At 34.1% G+C, this 13,159-nt stretch overlaps 1 protein-coding gene across 1 annotated transcript; it reads right to left on the bottom strand.

The window, feature by feature from the left end:
- Positions 1 to 9,477: 9,477 nt before the first annotated feature.
- Positions 9,478 to 10,428, bottom strand: LOC138384483 (olfactory receptor 5AL1-like). The gene has a single exon (XM_069469990.1). It carries the CDS (start codon positions 10,426 to 10,428, stop codon positions 9,478 to 9,480), a length of 951 nt encoding a protein of 316 aa, XP_069326091.1.
- Positions 10,429 to 13,159: the final 2,731 nt, after the last annotated feature.

The raw sequence follows: 13,159 nt of genomic DNA, 5'->3' as shown, positions 1-13,159 counted from the left end.
TGCACACGTTCTGAATAATCTTCCCTCTGTAAGAAATGACCAATTAAATATGAGAAGATAACCATGGTTCACCAGGACGTTACATTAAATTTAATCAAATGAAAATTCTGATAAGTATGCTGAATTTTGCATGGATTTTTTTTTCCAGAATATTATGGGGATATTTGGTTCTATGATTTGTTTTTGTGCAGTTTGAGTCAAAGTTATAAGTGTGCCCATCACCAAGGTTGTGTGCATTGTACCCATTAGGTGTGTATTTACCTATCCCCTCCTTCCCCCACCCACCAATTGGTTTCCATTGAGTTTTACTACCATAGGTACACATGGGTGTTGATTGATTAGTTCCAATTTGATAGGGTGTACATGTAGTATTTGTTTTTCCATTCTTGCGATACTTTGCTTAGAAGAATGGTCTCTAGTTCCTTCCAGGTTGTTACAAAAGGCATTAGTTCACCATTTTTTGTATGGCTGATTAGTACTCCAGGCTAAGGGCCAATAAACATATGAAAAAATGTTCAAAATCTCTAATCATCGGGGAAATGCAAATCAAAACCACAGTGAGGTATCACCTAACTGCAGTGAGAATGGCTTTTATCAAAAAGTCCCAAAACAACAGATGCATGGATTTGACTTATGCTTTCAGTGTAAAAGGATTTGGTTTAGGCAGAAATTCCAAGATACAAAATCCACTAAGGAGTTGTATATGAAGAAAGTATTTTTGTTAAAATAGTATAATTAATACAATAGCAAAATCTATGTTATACTTTCCTTGAAAAATGGAATAAAAAACTCTACAGTGTTAAGAATGTGAGTGTTTTGACAGTATACATCAAAATGATTTCTTAAGTGGTAAGTTTATCTCACAAAATTATAAGTTGGATGTATCAGTTCATACAGATATTTCAAATTATCAAAATCAAATGAGGAAAATGTATATGAACAGTCAAAATCAAAATATTAACACCATCTTTGAGCATCCAGTTTGGTATATTTTTTAAATTTTCTCCTTTTGTTTATTTCTATTTTCTTCTTCTTCTTTTTTTTTTCTTTAGTGGACACATCACATTGAATTGAGGAAAAAATGGGATTGTGAATTTTCTGGCTCTTTCTTTTAGGAAGAATACACACCAGAGAACAATTTTATAGGTTATTAACAGCTTTAGATGATTAAGAAGCATTTAACCTTATTCGCAAGTATTTAAATTGTTCAAATTAGCATTTGGGGAATGTTTAGAAGAATTAAATTCTATCGAACATTTCCACAAATCCAAACTAGGTTCTGAGTACTTGAAAGCCAGCAGAATTGAAATCAATCCTCTTGTTTCTTAAGCAGAGCAGAGGATAAGTTAACCCGATTTTCCTCTGTTGCTACATTGCCTGAGGTTCTTTCCCATATACTTCACAGATGTCCAAGACAGGTAAAATAAAATAAAATAAAAGAAGCACCTCTTTTGTTAATCTTTAATTGCTATCTTCTTATAAACTTTATTTTGGCTTCTCCTTTATTTTTTCTCTCCCTTTCACTTCTCAACCAAACATCTTAGAGCAGCCCTCTATTCCACTTTTCAAATTATATTTATAACTTAACCAAGTGTAATCCATCTTCCTTTCCCTTCATACCAAGAAATCGCCTCACCAAGTTCACCATCAACCTTGCTCTTCCCAAATTCAGTCCAGGCTCTTTCTCTGTGGTCACTCTGTAGCACTGGACTTTGTGAAATACAACTTTGGTTTCCAGAACAAAGCAGTCTCTGCATTTAACATTCTTTCTTCACTTTGATTCTCTACCTTGGAGACTCTGCTTCTATTTTCTCGTCTTTAGATGGTAACATTCTTCATGTTCTCTCTAGATCACTACACCTTCTTACTCAGTGATCTACCCAATCCCAGGTCCTTAATAGCCATCTATAGGCTTATTATGCACAAATATATATTTCCATTCCAGATTATTTTCTCTCCTACTGAAAATTACCAATTAGATATTCTAGATGTTCACAAAAACTATCACCCACGGAAAAGACACATGGCATCTCTTTACACTGGACCTAATATTCAAACCCTCGAGTATATATTTTCTTTAACTGAACCGTGGCACTATCCACTCAGTTTTCCAAATCAAAGACGAATTATCTTTTACTATGTATTCTTATTCCTCATGCCAATATTTAATTTGTCCCCAATTCCCAACAATTGCATATCTAATGCTTTTAAAATCTGTTTACCTATATTGTTTTCTTGATACTACCACAATGACTTACTTCTGGTTTATTATAAATGACGTTTATTTTCTTCCTTCCAATATTCCTTATTTCTCTCTGCTCCTCACACTGCAGCTTAATAAATTTTTACAACATTATTCCAATATTCTCCTGAGTAAATCCTTCAGTGCCTTTCCCATTGCCCTTAAGATAAGTTCCAAGTTCTTTAACATGGCTGGCATAGCTCTTGAAAACCTAGTCTCTGCATCTCAGACCAGGCTCATCTCTTGCAACATTCTTTATAGTTTTTATGTTCCAGATATTACCAACTACCATAGTTATTCAAACGTGAGCCAGACTTTTATACATGCTTCATTCTGTGCCCAGAACAATTTTCCTCTGCCATTATTTTCTTTGCTTAATTTTCTTCTACTTAACTTTCTATACTCTGTGGAATCATTTCGTCTTGGAGGCTTTCATGCCATTCCAGGCCGAATTAGTTGCTCCTCATGTGCACTATTTTACATTCACTGATTGCCTCATGATAGCACTTGCTACATTATATTGCAACCAACTGTTAACATGTTTGCAACACACCCTAAACTTGAAAATTGCTTATTTGGTAAGCAATTTTTAAATTATTTTATAGACAGTTTAATCACTTACCTCTAGTAGTATCTAGTATAAGGAGTCTATTAATGATTATCTCTTAAACAATTGCATGACTAGAAATTATAGGTAGTTATATGGGCCCAATGACTTTCCCATCAACACAGCTTAAGCCTTTTTTCTCTACTACTGTCTTTCTATATTCATTACACTGTTTTCAGTTCAACAACTATCCTCTAAATAATACAGTGCACCTGAAAGCAATCTTTGTGAAGCCAATAACATTTAAAATTACCTAAATATTATGAGACATCTTTGTATTTCTTTTGTGGTCCCTATGGAAAATTTTTGTGGTTTTATTTTTTTAATAAACATTGAAAAACAATATAATGATTTATTGAAGAACAGGCAGTTATTTGATGTTTAGTGTTTAGGGACCAAACTGTTTCCCTTGAAATAGTAGATCACTATTTTTGCTATTAGTCAATTAAACAATTTGGAGTAGAGAAACATTTTAATGATCTCTTTTGGGAAAACAATTTAATTAATTGCTATATCTGCTTTGATTATTTGCTACATTTGCTTTAATTTTTGTTACAGTGGCTTCATATTGCAATTATGAATTTATTTAAAATAAATGCTCGGTTCACCTACCTTGTATTTAGCAGCAGTTTTTGGAAAGCTCTAGATAGACATAAATTTTTCAGTCAGTAACATTCAAACCTTCCTTCTGAGATTAATGTCTCAAAGTGTTGTTATGATTGACATTTGAATTTAACAGCAAAAATTAATTTTTAAAAATGTTCATTATCTTGTCTAGGAGAAGAATGCATGCAAATCACAGGTCAGTTGACACTCAGCTATAGTCACTGCACAGAAATAGATGAACTCCTCCTTCCAGTGAAATGTTTGGCAATAATATCTGAAGTTTGTCCAAACAATTTTCTGGGATGGCTCCTAAAAGCCTATACTCAAAGTTGCTTCACACTAAGTGCATTAGATATGTCAGAAATTCTTTTGCATAGTAAACAAGAAATGGGAAGAAGAGTGAGAAATGTAGGAATATGATAAAGTATCGTGGAGAAATTAAAAACCCTATCTGACTATAATTTTAGGAGGTGACAGTAGTCAGTTTCTTTGCTCAGGCAATAAGGCATGCACTGGTGTAGGTGGAATGGGTATGTTTTTTTAGAGGCTCAGGGGTGGCTGGGTTCTTCAGCTTGTATGGGTGGAGTAGATTTATGGACATGTGCTCCCTAGTATCAGTGGAGATGTAGGCATTCTGGAATGGCAGTGGCAAGGTGAATGTAATATTGGTACAAATTAAATATTGGTAAGGTGGATGTAATATTGGTACAAATTAAATACTGGCATGACGAATAAGAATTCATAGTAAAAGATAATTTGTCTCTGATTTGGAAAACTGAGTGGATAACGACACAGGCTGCAATACTTGATTGGGCTGCAATTCAGATACCTTGACCCGAAGGGTTCTATGATATTGGGTTATAGATCATAGTGCTCTTTGGTTAAGACAGACAGGCAGCTGATGCTGTTCAGTAGTCACATAGGCTGTATATGGTTGGATAGTATGTATAAGCTTTTAAAATATTGTTCAATTTGTGTAGTTAGAAAAAATCTGTTGCTGGTAAGCAAAAGGCTAGTAACACAAGAGAAAATGAAAAATTGTTTCCTCAAGCATTTTCCACAATTAATTCCAATTGTAGATAACAAACCTCTTTAGGGATGAGTACATACATACATAATGGATGCGATGCTCACTGCCTGGGGGATGGACACGCTTGAAGCTCTGACTCGGGTGGGGCAAGGGCAATATACATAACCTGAACATTTGTACCCCGGTAATATGCTGAAATCTTAAAAAAAAGTAAATAACCAATAAATAAACAACTCTATTTCAGCTGGAGTGACTGAGGTAGTACAGCCCAGCATAGTGGCAAAATCCCTGTGGATCAAGCCCAGGATAACACCATAGAGAGGAGAGCAAAGCATCCTGTTTCTCCTATTTCTGCCATACTGTCTCCTCTCAGAGTCAGGGTGGGTGGGGGGATCTTTTTAAGGGAAAAAGGTAAGCTGGAGCCCCCCAGTGGTCATCATTGCTGCTGCAGATGCTAGCAATCCTTGCAACAGGGGAGTCTCCAAGTCCTCATAGGGCCTGAATCCAGTTTGTAGAATTGCGGGAAGTTCACGTGGTTGCACGCACCAAAGTAAAAGTCCCCTTGCACTCTCACAACCTCGTGACCAAAGCTGCTATGGCATATTCCATCTTGAAAGCGGAACATTGGTAGAAATAAGATTTTTAAATGGTGCTTGGTTTGTAGCTCATTCTCCTCTAAGATGGTAGAAATATTTTCATGACAGTAGAGCAAGAAGTCTATGCCCCAGTTTAAAGGATCCTTTCTTTATCCATGACATTTGGGAGTTTGAATGTTAAATGCCTTGAGGTAGTATTATTTCAGATAAATCTGCTTGGTGTTCCATGACCTTTTTGTCCCTGAAAATTGATATTTTTCTCTGGGTTTGGAAAATTCTTTGTTATTATGTCTTTGAATAAACTTCCTACCCGAATCTATCTCTCTACTTCCTCTTTAATGTCAATAACTTTTAGATTTGAGACTATTATCTACATCTTGTAGGTGTGTTTCATTCTTTTATAGTCTTTTTCTTTCTCTTCTATGTATTTTTACAGATCCCTTCTTAAAGCTCACCAATTCTTTCTTCAGCTTGATTGATTATGCTCTTGAGAGACTCTGATGCATTTTTAAGTTGGCCAATTGAATTTTTCAGCTCCAGAATTTCTGCTTGATTTTTTTTTTGTTATGATTTCAATCTGTTTGTTAAATTTCTTTGATAGGATGGTAAATTCCTTCTCCATGTTTTCTTGGAATTTGTTGAGCTTCCTCAAAACAACTATTTTGAATTCTCTGTCCAAAAGGTCACATACCTCTATCCTTCTGGGATGGTCCCTCGTGACTGACTGACTTCATTTGGTGAGGTCATGTTTTCCTCGACGTGGATGGATTTTTGTTGATGTCTGGGCAACGAAACATTAGTTATTTATTCTAACCTTTGCAGTCTGGGCTTGTCTGTACCCATCCCCCTTGAGAAAGTTTTCCAGGTATCCAAAGGGAATTGAGTATTGATCTAACACTTTGGTCACTGAAGACTATCGACACTAGGGGGCACCTCTTTAGCGTGCACTTGAGAAGCACATAATTTCTGAAGCCTCAGAAACATTGACAGGAGCTTTCTCAAAGATTCTTATTAATGCAGAGTTTCATAAAGAGCTTGTTTCAGTGTGTAGGGCTGAGGTCTTCAGTATTGGTTCCACTCATTTTGGGGCTATAGATTTCCCTGGTATTTGATACTTCTCTAGTCTTTATTCCCTGAGATGCTCAAACATTTGTGTTAGCCTAACTCTTACAATATGCTCCTTTCCCTCACCAGAATGCTCTTTGATTCTGTGCTGAACTAGCTCTGGCACAGAGATGAAGGAGAAGGAAGATGTCTGAGGAAGAGAACAGGCCAAGGAACAGCTTATGCAAAGACCCTATGGAGGGCACACAGCCGCTGTTTTAAGGGACGTGGAGGCCAGAGCAGAGGAAGGAGAAGAGGAGTAGGAGACAAGGTTTGAAATTTAGCGTGGGGCCAGATCATTTCCAGTTTTGTGGCTCACTGTAAGTCCTTTGGCTTATGCTATCAAGAAAATGTGACATATTACAAGGTTTGCCTAATTAAAGATTATTTTAATTTTTTTCTTATATTTTTTAAAAATTTTGCTATGTTTCCAACATCAAAACATCATAGCAAGATTTGCTTAAAAGAAAAGAAAAAGGTTATCTTCTGTCCCTATCTGCATCTGCTCCATTTCCATTCTTTCCTATAGGTAACCATTTTTATTCATTTAGACTTATCATCCCAATATTATTTTCTTTTTAAATTATTTTAATTAGTATGGGTTATTTTGGGTTTTAATCAAATATTGGAAAATACACATACATATCTGTATTCTTCCCCTTTTCTTTCACAGTGTGATATGTACTATTAATGCTTTTTTGCATTTTTTTCCTTGTCAATACTATGTTCTGATGATTACTCTATATCATACCTAGAAATCATCCTTATATCTGGAAGGGCTTCCCCTATCAATGGATATTCAGGTGTCAATCTGTTGCTAATTTAAATAATATCCCAGTGACTTACCTTGCACATGTGTTAGTTTGTACTTGTGTCAATATTCCTTTGGGATAATTTCTAAGAAGTGGGATTGTTGGCTACCTACAAATATTGCCAGCTATTCCTTCATGGGAGTTATTTATCTGTTATTTTCATCAGCAGCACAAGAGCGTCCCTATTTACTTTTAGCCTACTTAAAAGTGTGCAGTTTGAAATCCTTCTAAATGGGAAATGGTATCCTGGTGTTTTATTTATTTGTTGTTTGTTTGTTTGTTTGTTTGTTTTTGTAGAGATGAGGTGTCACTATGTTCAGCCGGTCTGGACCCCCAGGCTGGACTAGAACGCTTGTCTTCAAGCGATCCTCCTGCCTCACCCTCCCAAAGTGCTGGGATTACAGGTGAGAGCCACCATGTCTGGCTCTTGTGTTTTATTTTTCAGTTGAAAGGGAGTGTTAAACAGATTCTGTTCTTCTACATAAGATTTGACTTTTTTTACATTGAAATTTCTATAAGAAAAGATTATAATTTACTGATGAAATGATAATTTTAACAATTTTTTGTTAAATCAGACAATCAATGAGGGCGAAAGCTCATGGAAATCACTAGATTAATGCTTATTTTAAGGAGTTAAGAGTTTTTTTTTTTTTTTTTTTTTATTCAGAGTATTTAGATCACATATAGTGCTTGGAGTCCAAGACCATAGAATGTTGACAGGAAAATTTCTGGAAAAGTTTATGCTGTCAAAAATGTTTATAAAATAAGGGTTAAATGAATTAAAAGACTTTATCATTTCCTTTTTTACGCTAATATCAATTGTGTCTTAAAGGAAGGGGCTGTAGTGTAAATATATTTGAATTTTTGTCTATTTTTTATGTATCTTCATTATGGGCTTAATACTTCATGTAACACTCTTGAGAAAATCTGTTCTGGGAGCATGAAACACTGGTGGCATTGACACAGTAGAATTTGGCTGTATTTGCAAAGGGGGTGACCCGAAACCTGACGGTGGTGGTTACAATTAAAGCATTCTCGGATCATTCTCAGGCAGAAGGTTTCCAGGCAGGCTGAAAATCACCACAACAAATACAGATGGAAAGTTTTCTCTAATATGCCTGTAAAGTACCCACTTCCAGACATGAAACTGTTACATTGTATCTAAAAGATCCAGATTTCTGACTCAATGAAGTGCTGAATCCTTAGGAAGACACATTGATACGTTTCAATACTTTGGCAGTAATTTTATGGTCAATCATAGGGCTATTAACAGAAATCTAGACCTTTTTAGATCTGTTATATCAAATTATGACTTAAAAGTTTTTGAAAAAGTTTGATGTCTTGTTATAGTTTATAACAGGTGAAAATACAAATAAATCCTTACAAAACAAAAGTCAATTTTATTAAAACTACGTATTCTTGAAGATGGATGATGGTAGCATTTTGTTATTTTCTTAAAGAAAGATTTATTACTTATTAGTATCACTTGTAAAAAATTCTTTTTTTAAAGTTACAATAAATTTGGTATTGGGGCACTGAGAAAAGAACTGTGTTAAAAGATATATTGATAGATTAAAACATTGAATTAAAATTAAATAATGAATGCTGAATGACTTTTTAACTTTTTATTTTGACATAATTTTAGAATTACAGAGAAGATGCTAACAATTTAGGAAGAATTCCTGTATACCTTTCACCCAGTTTCCTCAAATGTTAACATTTTACCACATTTTTTTCCTGAACTGATTGATAATAATTGACACCTCTTTACCCTTGTATACTTAAATGTGTATTTACTAACAGCAAGGATATTTTTGTAAATGACCATGGTGCTATTATAAATATCAGCAAATTAACGATGATACGGCATATCTAAACTGTAGACTTTATTTGACCCTGAAGGACTTATTTGTCTCATTCATTAAAATTTCAGTTGCTCTTTCAGTTTTTTAAGTTAGGTTTTCTATCAGGGTTGATGCCAGTGTCCCTGCCAGGTCATCAGAACCAACAAGTCTCTTCAGGTTCAACTGACAGGTCTTTTGTGTACACGTGCATATTTTATAGACACTGATAATGCCTCAAAGCTGCTTTAGTGATATCAAGTGGACAAGATATTTACCAATTTAAGGTTGTTAAATTGGAGTGCTCCAGTCAAAAGTCCTCATTGGAAAAATAAAAAGATTGATTTTGAATTATCTATGAAACAAAGTTTAACCTACCATTTGCAACTGAATATATATCATTCTCACTTCTCACACTATCACAAAGAGAGAATTTGCATGATAATTAAAAATAAAATATGAAAATTAATGCATGTTTTGTAGCAATATTAACTTTCAATATTATAACATTATAAAGCAGCTTACTATTGCTATGCTAATGCAAAACAAAAGAGAGAGACAAAAAACTTGAAGTCTGGTTTTGTTTTGTTTTTGTTTTTTCTCCCAACTCAAAGGACTTTTAGCTAGACTCTAAGTCATTTATTTTATAGTAGAACATACCTTTTCCATAATTCTCTTCAAAGCATTTTTGACTTCTTGGTTTCTCAGGCTGTATATTAAAGGATTTAGCATGGGAATTACTACAATATAGAAAACAGAAGCTATTTTATCTGTATCTAGAGAATGATTTGTTTTTGGCTGCATGTACATGAAGATAACTGTACCATAAAATATGGTAATAGAAGTCAGGTGGGAGGCACAAGTAGAAAATGCCTTTTGTCTGCCTGCAGCCGAATTAATCCTCAGAATGGCCAACAGAATTAATATGTAGGAGACAAGGATGATAAGAAGAGAGAAAAGTATATTGAAACCAGCCAATGTGAACAACATCAGTTCCTTTATATGTTTGTAATGGGTTTTACGGCAGGCCAGACCTACCAGGGGAACATCGTCACAATAGAAGTGGTTTATTATATTTGAATCACAGAAAGACAAGTGGAATGTAAGAGTTGCCTGGAGCAGTCCCACAGAGAAGCCATACAAATATGTGCCAACCACCATTTGAGTGCAGACCCTTCTGCTCATGACAATGGTATAGAGTAAAGGGTTGCAGATGGCCACATACCTGTCACACGCCATAGCTGAGAGCATATATACTTCACAGACCACAAACATGACAAAGCAACACAACTGAGTGGCACAAGCAGGTAAGGATATTCTTTTAAATTCTTGGAGAAAGTTCACCATGGTGTTAGGGGTAACAGAGGAAGTATAGCAAAAATCAACAAAAGCTAGGTGGCTGAGGAAAAAATACATAGGTGTGTGAAGCTGAGGACTTATACAAATTAGCATAATTAACCCAAGGTTACCCATGACACTAATTAAGTAGATCACTAGAAAGATTCCAAAAAGAAAGGCTTGAAGCTCTGGACTGTCTGTGAGTCCCAAGAGAATGAATTCAGTCACTTCTGAGTTATTGCTTTTGGCCATAGTATAGAAAAGGGTATCATACCATTATTTTCAGAACATTCATTTTGGATAACCTTCTACTTCTTGGATTAAGAACTTGATTCACACTTATTTTAAGGTGACCATATTGGAAAGATAACTCTCTCTGCTCCAATATGACATTCACAGGTTTTAATTCTACCTACTTTTGATCAGAAGAGATTTGCTTCAGGCAGAATTTCCAATATGCTTGATGTCTGGAGGATTGTTAATAGAAGACAGAATATCTTGCATTAAAGTGTGGAATTATGTATATAAAATAAAAACCCAGTGTTATAGAAATAGCAGAATGCATACTTCAATAATAAAGGGATGGTAATATATCAGAGTACTATATTAAGGTAAAATACTAGACCTTTCAACTCAACTCAGCATCAAAACAACCATTACCCTCAATATGCAAGCCAATGCAAGAAAGAAAGTGGTAAAAATATCATTAGTTATAACTATGTGGAGAAATTATGGTTGATCCTTCCTTCCTTCCTTCCCTTTTTCTTTCCTTCTTTCTTTTCTTTCTGTTCAATTGTAATCATTCTTTGCATTTTATGCTGTACTCTATTTCAACAAACTGTATTTCAATTTCATGTGCATATTTAAAATTTGCAATGTATTCTGTGTTTATACATATTGGTGAGTTAATTTTTCATATTGACATTCTTGTTATTTGGGCTTATCAGGTGCCCATATGAATGCATGATTTTATCTGCTACTAAAGATTGTTTGCCAAGCATTTGACACTAAAATACATGCATAATCCTACATTTTTTGGAAATATTTCATTGTTATATGGTCCACAGGTGGACTAATTTGTTAAATGAGTTTGAAACACTTGTCTAATTAAAAGTGACTGCCCTTGAAAGAGACAAAACAGACTTACAAATTATCAGCAAACTTTAAGCAGAAATGATGACAAATATTTCTCTACTATATTATTAATAACAGTTATGTAGCAAATCCTTATTTTTAACTTGAAATTTTTAAATTTTTAAAGTGGTTCTATAGTTTTCTAAATGTTTAGTATTTTCAAATTATGAATAAAAAACCTAAAAATTATAATTTAAAAAAAATATTTTACTCAAAGAAAAGTTTTTTAACCATTGTGCTTTTTTTATCCTGTGACAAATTGATTTAACAGTTGATATATTTTTTCACCTTCATACTGCTTACTGTTTCATCGTACTGATTTTACAGCTGATTTTGTCATCATTTTTCATTTTCATACTTCATACTTTCTCATAAGCTCAAGAAACTGAGGCATACATAAGTGGAATAAATTGTCTGAGGTCTTTCAATTCAGCAAATGTTAGACTCAGAATTTACCTTCAGGCTTTTAGTCTCCAAGGAATCTATGCTGTTAAATAGACAAGCTGATGAGCAATGAATTCATCAGCCTGCTAAGAAAGAAGGTCATCAATTCAAGAAAGTAATTATAACCTGTCAACATATAGATTCCAGACCCAAAACCTGCTAACAGAGCTTTGTCTGGCTATGTGAGAAAGCAGAAGTCACTGAAATATTCAAAGAGCAAATACATGTGCTTAAAGAAATAAAACGAGAAAATAAACTTTTGAGAACTATGGATCACACTATCCGTGTGTCTCCACAATCTCACAAACTAAATAGTAAAATCATCGAAAATGGACACTGACCTAAGGCAGAATTTTTAAGAGATATTTTCATTTTAACTTAATTTCCTCTCTCTGGGAATTAATAGTAACTTTCTAGTCTTTTGCCATTAAGCATTCAAATGGTCCATAGATGGAGGAAGAAAAAGGAAAAAAAATTAAATGATAGGCATGAGATGCAAACTCTAAATCTTTCTGTGTAATTAAATATTGTTAAATTATTATTCCATTTTTGAATAATATACATATATAATATAACCACATCTATCTACTTACCTCTATCTATATCAGTTATCAAGTTATGTGTTTCGGGTGTGGAAATTCTCATTTATATATTGTTCCCTTAAGTTCGTATGACTTGTAATTAGCAGAATTGGGAATAACATTCAGGTCTCCAGGCTCATGATGAAATAAGATGAAATGTGAATGTCTGCCATGAACTATTATTCCTTTTTATATTGTTTAGTCCTAGATAAGTCCCTAACTGAATAACATTATTGTCATTTAACTAATGAGAGCACACATAGAGCACAACACTGTGTGTGGGCTCTAAACATCTTCTGTGAGTATATGGCATGTAATCCCTAGACCACATTACCTACTAAATTCACTGTGTTACAAACTTTAATTAATAATGATCAACTTATGTAAGCTTTACTCAGCATAACTGCATATAATCCTTGCTACTGGCAAAATGAGTAAATTGAAATGATATTTCAATTTTCATGAATGCATTTATTTAGAATATGATGACCCACCCTGGATACAATCTCTGAATTACATTTTTTTACAGATAATCTGAGAAAAATATAGTGTGGTCTCACAGGTATAAAAAAAGCAGTTCACTTAAACAGTTCATCTTCAGAGACCAAACAAGACTTCTAGGACAATAGATGGCCATATTGAATTAGTGACGTAGATGAGGTTAGAGTGTACTTCTATTCTTATTAATAAAGAGAATTGATTAAATGTATAAATATGAAACATTTTTATACTGTCAAACTTTTTGTCAAGAAATAGACATTCTGATAGTTTATAGTGGTAAAAAATCAGGCCATAAAGAAAAAGTGCATTATTATTTATTCAAG

The sequence above is a fragment of the Eulemur rufifrons genome, chromosome 6 (genome assembly GCF_041146395.1).
Source record: "Eulemur rufifrons isolate Redbay chromosome 6, OSU_ERuf_1, whole genome shotgun sequence".
In the NCBI taxonomy this organism is placed as follows: domain Eukaryota; kingdom Metazoa; phylum Chordata; class Mammalia; order Primates; family Lemuridae; genus Eulemur; species Eulemur rufifrons.
This window is presented reverse-complemented; position numbering and strand designations above follow the sequence as displayed.